Genomic DNA, 12,072 nt, shown 5'->3' with positions numbered 1-12,072 from the left:
CACGAACTGAGTCACCTTTCTCTGCATTGTCCTGGAATGTTTGCACATTCATTTTATTTATAAAAAGGTAAAGGTTTTCCCCCGACATGAAGTCCAGTCTTGTCCGACTCTGGGGGTTGGTGCTCATCTCCATTTCTAAGCCGAAGAGCCGGCGTTGTCTGTAAACACCTCCAAGGTCATGTGGCCGGCATGACTGCATGGAGTGTCGTTACCTTCCCGACAGAGTGGTACCTATTGATCTTCTCACATTTGCATGTTTTCGAACTGCTAGGTTGGCAGAAGCTGGGGCCAACAGCAGGAGCTCACCCCGCTCCCCGGATTCAAACCTGCAGTCTTTCAGTCAACAAGTTCAGCAGCTCAGCGGTTTAACCCACTGCACCATCGAGGGCTCCAGTAATACACACATACACATGTATATTTAGAATATGGTAATATGGTAATACTAATATATTACATACTAGCTGTCCCCTGCCACGTGTTGCTGTGGCCCAGTCTGTTGATCGAAAAATAAATTAATGAGAAAGTGTTGGTTTCTAATATATGTAATTTCTTGATGCTTGTGGGTAAGCAGTATTTCTTGGCGTTTCTTTGTCAGTGTTGATGTGGACAGTGTCTGGTTTGCCTCCTCTGGAACATGCAACATATAATTGTCCTTTAAGGGTCCCTTTAAATCTAGGATACTATATCTCTCTGTGTGTGAATCATATCTGTCTGTCTGTCTGTCTGACTGACTGTTTATCTATATGGCTGGATGGCTATTTGTCAGGAGGGCTTTGATTATGTTTTCTTGCCCTCATGAAGGGAGTTGGTTTGGATGGCCTTAAATATTTTCTGTTGCTCATGGGGCTTCTGTGTGGGAAGTTTGCCCCAATTCTGTCGTTTGTGGGGTTCAGAATGCTCTTTGATTGTAGGTGAACTGTGAATCCCAGTGTCTACAGCTCCCAAATGTCAAGGTCTATTTCCCCCAAACTCCATCTGTGTTCATATTTGGCCGTATTGAGTGCTTGTGCCAAGTTTGGTCCAGATCCATCATTGTTTGAGTCCACAGTGCTCTCTGGATGTAGGTGAACTACAACTCCCAAACTCAAGGTCAGTGCCCACCAAACCCTTCAAGTATTTTCTGTTGGTCATGGGAGTTCTGTGTGCCAAGTTTGGTTCAATGCCATCGTTGATGGAGTTCAGAATGCTCTTTGATTGTAGGTGAACTATAAATCCCAGCAACTACAACTCCCAAATGTCAAAATCATCTCTTTTTTTAGTGATAGTCACTCCTTGTGTTGTGAGATGTTTTGTTGCCAAATTTGGTGTGATTTCGTTCATTGGTTCTTTTGTTTTTAAGATACTCATTATGGACAGAACATTTTATATATATATAGATTGCTTCTGATAATTCCAGGTGTTCTTGGAAGAAACGGATTATTTAGATCCTTCGCAGTTGGACTTCAGATTGGGTCATGGAACTGAAACAGCCTTGGTCTCCTTAGTGGATGATCTACACTGGAAACTGGGCCTGTTGGTTCTCCTGGACTTCTTTACCTTATTTATTTATTATTTATTTATTTACATCACTTATATCGCGCCCATATCAGCCCGCAGGCAACTCAGGGCAGTCTACATATCGGCACAATTCGATGCCATCAATACAATACAACAGCAAAAACAATTAAGTGCATTTAGACAAAAAAGTGCAATAACAATTTAAAAAGAGCTATATCCTCTCATTCCAATCCTCATCCGTTTCATCGTCTTGGCCGTTCCTGGGTCATTCTCCATCTCAAGCTTGACTATTCCGGGGTTCCGAATGCCTGCTCGAAGAGCCAGGTTTTCACTCTCTTACGAAAGGTCAGGAGGGAAGGGGCTGATCTAATATCCCTAGGCAGGGAGTTCCACAGCCAAGGGGCCACCACAGAGAAAGCCCTGTCTCTCGTCCCCGCCAAGCATGCTTGCGAAGCCGACAGGATTGAGAGCAGGGTCTCCTCTGATGATCTTAACTTCCTGGTGGGTTCTTAGGAAGAGATGCGTTCGGATAGGTAGGCTGGGCCAGAACCGTTTAGGGCTTTATAGGCTAAAGCCAGCACTTAGACCATGGTTTCCTTCTGGGATGCCTTGTGGGAATGGGGCTTGAAGGAACTGTTTTGCAGTGGCTCCGGTCCTTCCTGGAGGGTTGCTTTCAGAAGGTGTTGTTGGGGGACACCTGCTCAACCCCCTCAGCCTTTGTCCTGTGGGGTACTGCAGGGTTCAATATTGTCCCCCATGTTGTTAAACATCTACATGAAGCCACTGGGAGGGATCATCTGGAGATTTGGAGTTTGATGCCATCTGTACACAGATGATGTCCAGCTTTACTACTCCTTTCCACCTGCTGATGAGGAGGCTGTTCTGGTCCTGAACTGGTGCTTGGCAGCTGTGACCAGGGGTGGCTCATCCATTACGCAAAGTAAACGGTTGCAGAACACTTTTTTTTGCCAGGGGCGCAGAGGCGCCTCTGTAAATGCCCCTCGACCGCCACTTGAGGAGCGCCCCCTCAGCTCACAACAGCCCTAGCAGTCCCGGGGGAGCGTCAGCTTTCTTGCCTCACTGCCGGGCGATCCTCTTCCCAAAGGGGCCAGGCCCTTGAGCCTTGCCTATCCCCTCTCGTTCCTGCTCCACCCGGTCACCGGGTGCGCAAGCAGAGCCGGCGCTCAATCGTTCTCCGCGTTCGATCTCTTCCCCATAACTGGCTCCCTTTCCCGATCCCCGGCGCTCCACCCGCCTCCTCTCCTCTCCCCAATCCGCGGGTGGGCCAAGGGGCGGAGCCACCACGTCTGGCCCACTTCGGGTCTGGAGGCGTGTCTGAAGACCCCAGCATGCTGCGCACCAAAAGTCGCGTCTTCTCCTGACTTTCTCTTCAGCCATTGGGACCGAGAGAGAGAGAGAGAGAGAGAGAGCCCCTCCGGCTGGAGGTATCTCCCACCTCCGCTCCCTCCTTTGTTTTTGCGCCTACCTTCAGGAAAGGTGGGCATCTCCACCTCTCTCTCTCTCTCTCTCTCTCTCTCGGTCCCAATGGCTGAGGAGAAAGTCAGGAGAAGAGGTGACTTTTGGTGCACACGTCGGGGTCTTCAGGCACGCCTCCGGACCCAAAGCAGGCCAGGCAAGGGAGCTAGTGCGGCAAGTGTAGTTACTGGGATGTATAGTTCACCTACAATCAAAGAGCATTCTGAACTCCACCAATGATGGAATTGAACCAAATATGGCACACAGAACTCCCACGACGAATAGAAAATATATATCAATAATTGGTTGGGGGGGATACTGTTTGCTTACCATTGAAAATTACCTAGGGCCGCCTCTGGCTGTGACGGTCTGGATGAGAGCGAACAAATTGAAACTGAATCCAGACAAGGCAGAGATCCTTCTGGTCAGTCGCAAGGCCAAACAGGGTATAAGGTTATAGCCTGTGTTGAGCGGGGTTACACTCCCCCTGAAGACACAGCTTCACAGCTTGGGAGTCCTCCTAGACTCATTGCTGAGCCTGGGACTCCAGGTTTCAGTGGTGGCCAGGGGGGCATTCGCACAATTAAAACTTGTGCGCCAGTTGCGCCCATAGCTTGGGAAGTCAGACTTGGCCACGGTAGTCCATGCTTATGTTACATCAAGGATAGATTGCTGCAACATGCTCGATGTGAGGATGCCTTTGAAGACTGTAGTCCAATGGGCGGCAGCCAGGTTTCTAACTGGAGTGACTCACCAGGAGTATGTAACAATCCTGCTAAGCCAGCAAAACTGGTTGCCAGTCTGCTTCTGAGCACAATTCAAAGTGCTGGCTTTAGCCTATAAAGCCCTAAATGGTTCCAGCCAAATTTACCTGTTTGGACATATCTCCCTCTATGATCCACCTCTGAGATTAAGATCTTCTGGGGAGGCCCTGCTCTTGGTCCCGCCTCCTTCACAGGGCGATTGGTGTGAGAGACAGGGCCTTCTCAGTGGTGGTGCGTCAGCTGTGGATCTCCCTCCCCAGAGAAATCAGATTGGCCCCCTCCTTCCTGACATTTAGGAAACTACTGGTACTTAAAACGTGGCTTTTCAAGCAAGCACTCAGGTAGTCAAGGTAACTTTGGGATTTGCAATGTTGAATGTTTTATGTTTTGTCTTTGTCTGATGTTTTACAGTTTACTGGTAGTTAGATGTTAGTTTAGATATGTGATGGATATTACATCTTATGTGAGGCATTGAATTTTGTCATTTACTTTGTGGTGAGCTGATTTGAGTCCCCCCAAGGGTGAGAAAAGCAGTATAGAAATAATAATAATAATCATCATCATCATCATCTTTATTTGTACCCCGCTCCATCTCCCCGATGGGGACTCGGTGCGGCTTACATGAGGCCAAGCCCAAAACAATTAATAAATATATATATATATATATATATATATATAATATATATATATATATAGTCATGTCAGGAGCAACTTGAGAAACTGCAAGTTGTGAGAGAATTGGCCGTCTGCAAAGACATTGCCCAGGGGACGCCTGGATGTTTTGATGTTTTATCATCCTTGTGGGAGGCTTCTCTCATGTCCCCGCATGAGGAGCTGGAGCTAATAGAGGAAGCTCATCTGCGCTCTCCCTGGATCCGAACCTGTGACCTGCTGGTCTTCAGTCCTGCCAGCACAGGGGTTTAACCCACTGTGCTGCCGGGGGCTCCTAATAATATATAATGATATTCTGTTTAAAATTGTATATTTGAAGTTGTAATGTTTTTGATTGTGAGCCGCTTTGAGTCTCCATATGGAGAGATAAAGTGGGATATCAATAAATAACTAGTGTGTCATATATATATATATATATATATATATATATATATAGGCGCTCAGTGCAGTCATGCCGGCCACATGACCTTGGAGGTGTCTATGGACAACGCCGGCTCTTCGGCTTAGAAATGGAGATGAGCACCACACCCCAGAGTCATCATCATCATTATCATCATCATTATGGAATTAAATATTAAAACAATTTGTTTAAGAATAAAAAACTATGAAATTCTTCAATTCAACCACCATACAGGCAATCCAAGGCACCTCCCTCTTGGAAGGAAGTAAATGCACTCTGCACATGCTCAGAGGAGTGAGGAAAATGCACTCTGCACATGCTCAAAAATCTCAGGCCCAATTTGTATACCACGGGAAGCCATGGACATTAGGAAGCCTTTTGCATTTCCCTCCTGTTAACAGGAAAGCTAATGCACTCTGCACATGCATTAGCTTTCCTGTTTTCTATATATATTTATATATATATCTAGGGAAGTAATGCTACCCCTCTATTCTGCTTTGGTTAGACCACACCTGGAATACTGTGTCCAATTCTGGACACCACAATTGAAGAGAGATATTGACAAGCTGGAATGTGTCCAGAGGAGGGTGACTAAAATGATCAAGGGTCTGGAGAACAAGCCCTATGAAGAGCGGCTTAAAGAGCTGGGCATGTTTAGCCTGAAGAAGAGAAGGCTGAGAGGAGATATGATAGCCATGTATAAATATGTGAGAGGAAGCCACAGGGAGGAGGGAGAAAGCTTGTTTTCTGCTTCCCTGGAGACTAGGACGCAGAACAATGGCTTCAAACTACAAGAAAGGAGATTCCATCTGAACATCAGGAAGAACTTCCTGACTGTGAGAGCCGTTCAGCAGTGGAACTCTCTGCCCCGGCGTGTGGTGGAGGCTCCTCCTTTGGAAGCTTTAAACAGAGTCTGGATGGCCATCTGTCAGGGGTGATTTGAATGCAATATTCCAGCTTCTTGGCAGGGGGTTGGACTGGATGGCCCATGAGGTCTCTTCCAACTCTATAATTCTATGCTCAGAAATCTCAGGTCCAGTTTGGGCCATTAGGAAGGCTTTGGCCTTTCCCTCCTGTTGACAGAAAAGAAAATACACTCTGCATGTGCTCAGAAATCTCGGGCCCAGTTTGTATACTACGGGAAGCGAGGGACGTTAGGAAGGCTTTGGCCTTTCCCTTCTGTTGACAGGAAAGCAAATGCATTCTGCACATGCTCAGAAATCTCAGGCCCAATTTATATACTATGGGAAGTGAGGGACATTAGGAAACCATTGCCTTTCCCTCCTGTTGACAGGAAAGCAAATGCACTCTGCACATGCTCAGAAATCTCAGGCCCAATTTATATACTAGGAGAAGCCAGGGACATTAGGAAGCCTTTGGCCTTGCCCTCGTATTGACAGGAAAGCAAATGCACTCTGCACATGCCCAGAGGAGGATAGTAGGGGGGATTTCAGGTCGAACGCTCTTTTCCTTCTTCAAAGGGGTGCGGCCCCTTTAAGGAGGAGAGGCGTGTGACGTCAGACCCCCGCAGGTAATTAGCCTCCGAACGTTCCAAATCCGAACGTTGCCGGCCCAGAAAGGGGCGTGGCTTATGGGGGGAAAGCCTTTGGTCCTGGCTGCTTTGCAAACAATGGAGCCGCACCGAGGCGCAGGTAAGACCTGCAAAAATGGCTGTGCTTATGTAGTACTGAATCAATCAATAATAATAATTAATAATAATAATAACAACAACAAACATATGCAACCCTTAACAATGTATGATTCTGCAGTTCTGAATTTATTTTAGTAATAGTAATAATAATAATAGCAATAATAATAAATGCACCCTTAATAGTTTATAATAATTCTGGAATTATTTTCATAGCAACAACAACAAGAGCCAAACTGCATTAGCTCAGCCATCTAGATACAACCTAAGCACTCATCATCAACCCCCGAACTTTTCTCTAACTTGGTTTAAGCCCCTCTTTATTTATTTTTCAACCGCCGGTTTTATCCCTGGATGGTATTCTTAGCTCAAAATCCTATTTATAATTCTTGGGCAATAAGCGGTTTAAGGGGAGAGAGACAGGGAGAGGGCACCGCAGGCAGGACAGGCCCACGCTTAGTACCAGTCCTGAGCAGTTTCTCGCCATCCACCTATCAATGTCTCTCTCTATCCATCTGTCCGTCTATCCATCCATCTATGTATCTCTCTGTCTATTCCTCTATCTATTCATCTAGCTATTCATCTATCCATACATCTATATGTATCTATCTATCTATTCATCTATCTATCCATCCGTTCATCGATCTATCTATCTGTCTACCCATCTGTCTGTCCATCCATCATCTATCTATCTATCTATCTATCTACCCATTCATCTTTCTATTTATTCATCTATCTATTCATCTATCCATCTGTCTGTCTATCTATCTATCCATCCGTTCATCCATCTATCTATCTGTCTACCCATCTGTCTGTCCATCCATCATCTATCTATCTATCTATCTATCTATCTATCTATCCATCTACCCATTCATCTTTCTATTTATTCATCTATCTATTCATCTATCCATCTGTCTGTCTATCTATCTATCTATCTATCTATCTATCTATCCGTTCATCCATCCATCCATCTGTTCATCTATCTATTTATCCATCTATTAATCCATCTATTCATCTATCTATCTGTCCTCTATCTATCTATCTATCTATCTTTTCATCTATTCATTCATCCATCCATCTATCTATTTATTCATCTATCCATTTATCCATCTAACTACCTATCAGTCTATCTATCTATCTGTCTGTCCGTCCATTCATCATCTATCTATCTATCTATCTATCTATCTATCTATCCTTCTCTCTATCTCTCCTTCTCTCTATCTGTTCATCTATCTATTCATCTATCCATTCATCTACCCATTCATCTTTCTGTTTATTCATCTATCTATTCATCTATCCATTCATCTATATCTGTCTGTCTATCTATCTATCTATCTATCCATTCATCCATCCATCCATCCATCCATCTGTTCATCTATCTATTTATCCATTTATTAATCCATCTATTCATCTATCTATCTATCCTCTATCTATCTGTCTATCTATCTATCTATCTATCTATCTATCTATCTCTTCATCTCTTCATTCATCCATGCATCTATCTATTTATTCATCCATCTATCCATTTATCCATCTAACTACCTATCAGTCTATCTATCTATCTATCTACCTGTCTGTCCATCCATTCATCATCTATCTATCCTTCTCTCTATCTATCTATCTGTTCATATATCTATTCATCTATCCATTCATCTATCCATTCATCTTTAATCTATCTATTCATCTAGCTATTCATCTATCCAATAATCTATGTCTATCTTTCTATCAGTTTATCTATCTATCATCAGTCAATCATCCATCTATCTATCTGTCTGTCCGTCCATCATCTATCCATCCATTCATCTTTCTATCTATTCATCTATCTATCCTCCATCCATCCATCTATCTATTCATCTATTCATCTATACTTCATCTATCTGTCTGTCTGTCTGTCTATCTATCTATTCATCCATCTATCTACCTATCCATCTATCTACCTACCTATCTGTCTGTCTATCTACCTATCCGTCTATCGATCTGCCTATCCATCCATACGTCTGTCCGTCCATCCATCCATCATTCATCATCTATCCCTTGGGTCCTATCCAACCAAGTTCAGCCCCTTTCTTTCTGTCTGTCTGTCTATCTATCTATTAATCTCTCTATTTGTCTGTCTGTCCGTCCATCCATCTATCTATTCGTCTATCTATCCATCAATAATAATAATAATAATAATAATAATAATAACTTTATTTCTATCTCACCACCATCTCCCAAAAGGGACTTGGGGCGGCTTATAGAATAGCACCACAAAAGTCCAAAACAGAACACATAGAATACAACCAAATTTGCAAAAATCATAAACAGCACCAATTAACATAAAAACCAACAGCATAATTAACAGAGACAGTGCAATAAAATAGCCAATAAAGCACAACAATAAATTATAGTTAAAAACAGGCATTACAAACCAAATATGGCTGAACCATAAAACAGATGTAAAAGTACATCCATATATCTATCTATTCCTTGAGTCCTATCCAGCTAAGATCAGCCTCTGACTGTCTGTCTGTCTGTTCATCTATCTATCTATCTATCTATCTATCTATCTATTCATCTGTCTATCTATTCATCTATCTATCTATCCATCCATCCATCCATCCATCCATCCATTTCTCTATCTATCTATCTATCTATCTATCTATCTATCTATCTATCTATCCATTTCTCTATCTATCTATCTATCTATCTATTTCTCTATCTATCCATTTCTCTATCTATCTATCTATCTATCTATCTATCTATCCATTTCTCTATCTATTCATCTATCTATCCATCCATCCATCCATCCATCCATCCATTTCTCTATCTATCTATCTATCTATCTATCTATCTATCTATCCATTTCTCTATCTATCTATCTATCTATTTCTCTATCTATCCATTTCTCTATCTATCTATCTATCTATCTATCTATCCATCTATCTATCCATTTCTCTATCTATCTATCTATCTATCCATCTATCTATCCATTTCTCTATCTATCTATCTATCTATCTATCTATCTATCTATCTATCTCTCTATCCCTTCAGTCCCAAACCAGCCAAGATCAGACTTTTTATATCTATCCATCCATTTATCTATTTATCTATCAATTTGTCTATTCATTGAGTCCTGTGCAGCCAAAAACAGCCTTATCTATCTGTCTATTCTTTGAGTCGTATCCAGCCAAAATCAGCCTTTTTATATGTGTCTGTCTTTCCATCCATCCATCCTATCGATCTATCCATCCATCTGTCTGTCTATCTATCCATTCATCTGTCTTATCTGTCTGTCCATTAATCCATCTATCTGTCTGTCTGTCTGTCTGTCTATTTATCTATTTATCCATCCACCTATCTACCTACCTACCTACCTTCCTTGGTTCCCATCCAGCTAAGACAAATATCTATCTATCTGTCTATCTATCTCTCTATCCAATTTCTCTCTCTCTCTCTTTCTGAAATCATATTATAATAAGAGTGAGAAGAGATCCCATAGGCCATCCAGTCCAACCCTTTTCTGCCAGGCAGGAAAAGCACAATCGAAGCACCCCTTGGGTCCCATCCATCCATATATACATAAACATGTAATGATCTTAGCAAATAGTTTCCCAGGAATCTAATCCTATTTCTTTTCCCCGGAAGGATCAGCGAATTCCAGCCAAACAAAAGGCGCCTTGAGAGAGGATCGGATTTAGGGAGGCCAGAGCGAGTTAGCTGAGTCCCGAATAAACATTGTCGCTTAAGATATGAACCTGGGCATCCCATGACAGAGGATGGTTGGAAAGGCCAGATCGCTCCTGCATGATGGGATTTGCAATCCAACTGGCACTGCTGATGTGGAAGAACTTCACCTATCGGCGCCGGCAGAAGGCAAGTGCGGACAAATCATAGCAATTCCTATTGGAATAAAGGACTTTGTATTTTGTTGTATGTGGATAAATGAAGCTACAGATATCGGTCCTATGGAAATGGAGTTGTTCTCTTCCTCCTCCTAATAGTAATAGTAATAGTAATAGTAATAATAATAATAATAATATACATCATTATATAATAATAATAATAATAATAATAATAATAATAATAATAATAATATACAGTAGTTTTATATTATACATACTTGCGTTGCCCGGGTTATTTGAAAAAGTCACTTTTTTAATTGTACAAAATGCATGATGTGAACTACAACTCACATCATGCCAGGTTAACCTCGAAAAACTCCATCAGTACTGAAAGTTTGTTATGTTAGGCAAGTTTGCTCTAGATGCATCATGGGTGGGGTTCAGTGTGCTCTCTGGCTGTAAAGTAAACTACAACTCCCACTATGGTGAGTCAGTCCCCTCAGACTTCTCCAGTAGGTTGAGTTAGTCATGGGGATTCTGTGTGCCAAGTTTGGTCCATTGTTGGTGGGGATCACAGTTTCTCTGGATGCAGGTGAACTACAACTCCCAGATTCCCAGGGCAGTGACCCCCAAATTGTGCCCGTATTCACATTTGAGCGTGTTGGGTCTGTGTGCCAAGTGTGGTCCAGATCTGTTATTGAGGGAATTCAGAGTGCTCTGGATGTAGGGAGATCTGTAAATCCCATGTGCGTGGGTCATTACCCAGTATGTTCTGTTTGCCATTAGGGTTCAATGTGCCACGTGTGTTCCAGATCTGCCATTGGGGGCTTTGGGATGCTCTCTGGATGCAGGGTGAACTACAACCCCCAAGTGGGTTGGTTAGTACTCTCTCAAACTCTTCCAGTATATTCTGTTGGTCACCAGGGTTCTGTGTGTTCTGTTTGGTCCAGATCCGTCACTGGTAGGGTTCAGAGTCCTCTGGGTGCAGGGTGAACCACAACTCCCACGACGTGGTGGTAGGGTGGGGAATGACCCACGCACATGGGAGTTGTAGTTCATCCTGTATCCAGAGCACTCTGAACCCCCTCAATAACGGATCTGTACCCAACTTGGCACACAGACCAACATGCCCAATTGTGAATACAGGCAGAGTTTGGGGGTGATTGCTCTGGGAATCTGGGAGTTGTAGTTCACCTGCATCCAGAGGAACTTTGACCCCCACCAACAATGGACCAGGACAACACTTGGCACAGAGAAGCCCCATGACCAACTGAACATACTGGAGGTGTTTGTGGGAATTGATATTGATTCTGGGAGTTGTAGTTCACCTGCACCCAGAGAGCACTGAACCCAGCCAACTTCGGATCTGGACAAACTTGGCACACAGACCCAATATGGCCAGCTGTCCATACAGACAGGGTTTGGGGAGGATTGACCCACAATTCTGGGAATTGTAGTTCATCCACATCATTATTTATTTTCTCATGGGAACATTCATAAACAACAAAATCAAAGACTGGTTTTTAGTTACTAATTAACTAAATGATATTACCTATCACCCCAAACAAACAATTCTTTTTTCAAATAACCCAGGCATCACCGGGTACTCAAACTAATATAATAATAATAATAATAATAATAATAATAATAATAATAATATTCTCTCCAGGTACAACTGGTCATTGAAATCCTGTGGCCCCTCTTCCTATTTTTCATCCTCATTTCAGTGCGTCGCACCCATCCGCCTTTCGAACAGCATGAATGTAAGTATAACGGAGCGATTTCTCAGGA

The 12,072-nt window shown here is 43.0% G+C and overlaps 1 protein-coding gene across 4 annotated transcripts in view; it reads left to right on the top strand.

Moving 5' to 3' along the window:
- Positions 1-3,598: 3,598 nt before the first annotated feature.
- The window catches only part of LOC132781163 (phospholipid-transporting ATPase ABCA1-like), a 63,977-nt gene continuing 55,503 nt past the window's right edge, over positions 3,599-12,072 (top strand). For 2 of the 4 annotated variants that reach the window (XM_067473355.1, XM_067473353.1), the window contains exons 1-3: positions 6,372-6,461; positions 10,085-10,312; positions 11,951-12,044. In XM_067473355.1, the coding sequence (XP_067329456.1) occupies positions 10,244-10,312; positions 11,951-12,044 (163 nt within the window). In that variant the 5' untranslated portion in view covers positions 6,372-6,461; positions 10,085-10,243. Of the gene's footprint in view, positions 4,088-6,370; positions 6,462-10,084; positions 10,313-11,950; positions 12,045-12,072 lie in introns of those variants that run through there. The other 2 variants (XM_067473354.1, XM_067473356.1) reach the window with 2 other exon arrangements.

The sequence above is a fragment of the Anolis sagrei genome, chromosome X, assembly GCF_037176765.1.
Source record: "Anolis sagrei isolate rAnoSag1 chromosome X, rAnoSag1.mat, whole genome shotgun sequence".
NCBI classification, from domain to species: Eukaryota; Metazoa; Chordata; class Lepidosauria; order Squamata; family Dactyloidae; genus Anolis; species Anolis sagrei.
Note: the sequence above shows the minus strand (reverse complement) of the source record. Positions and strands in the feature narration are given on the sequence as shown.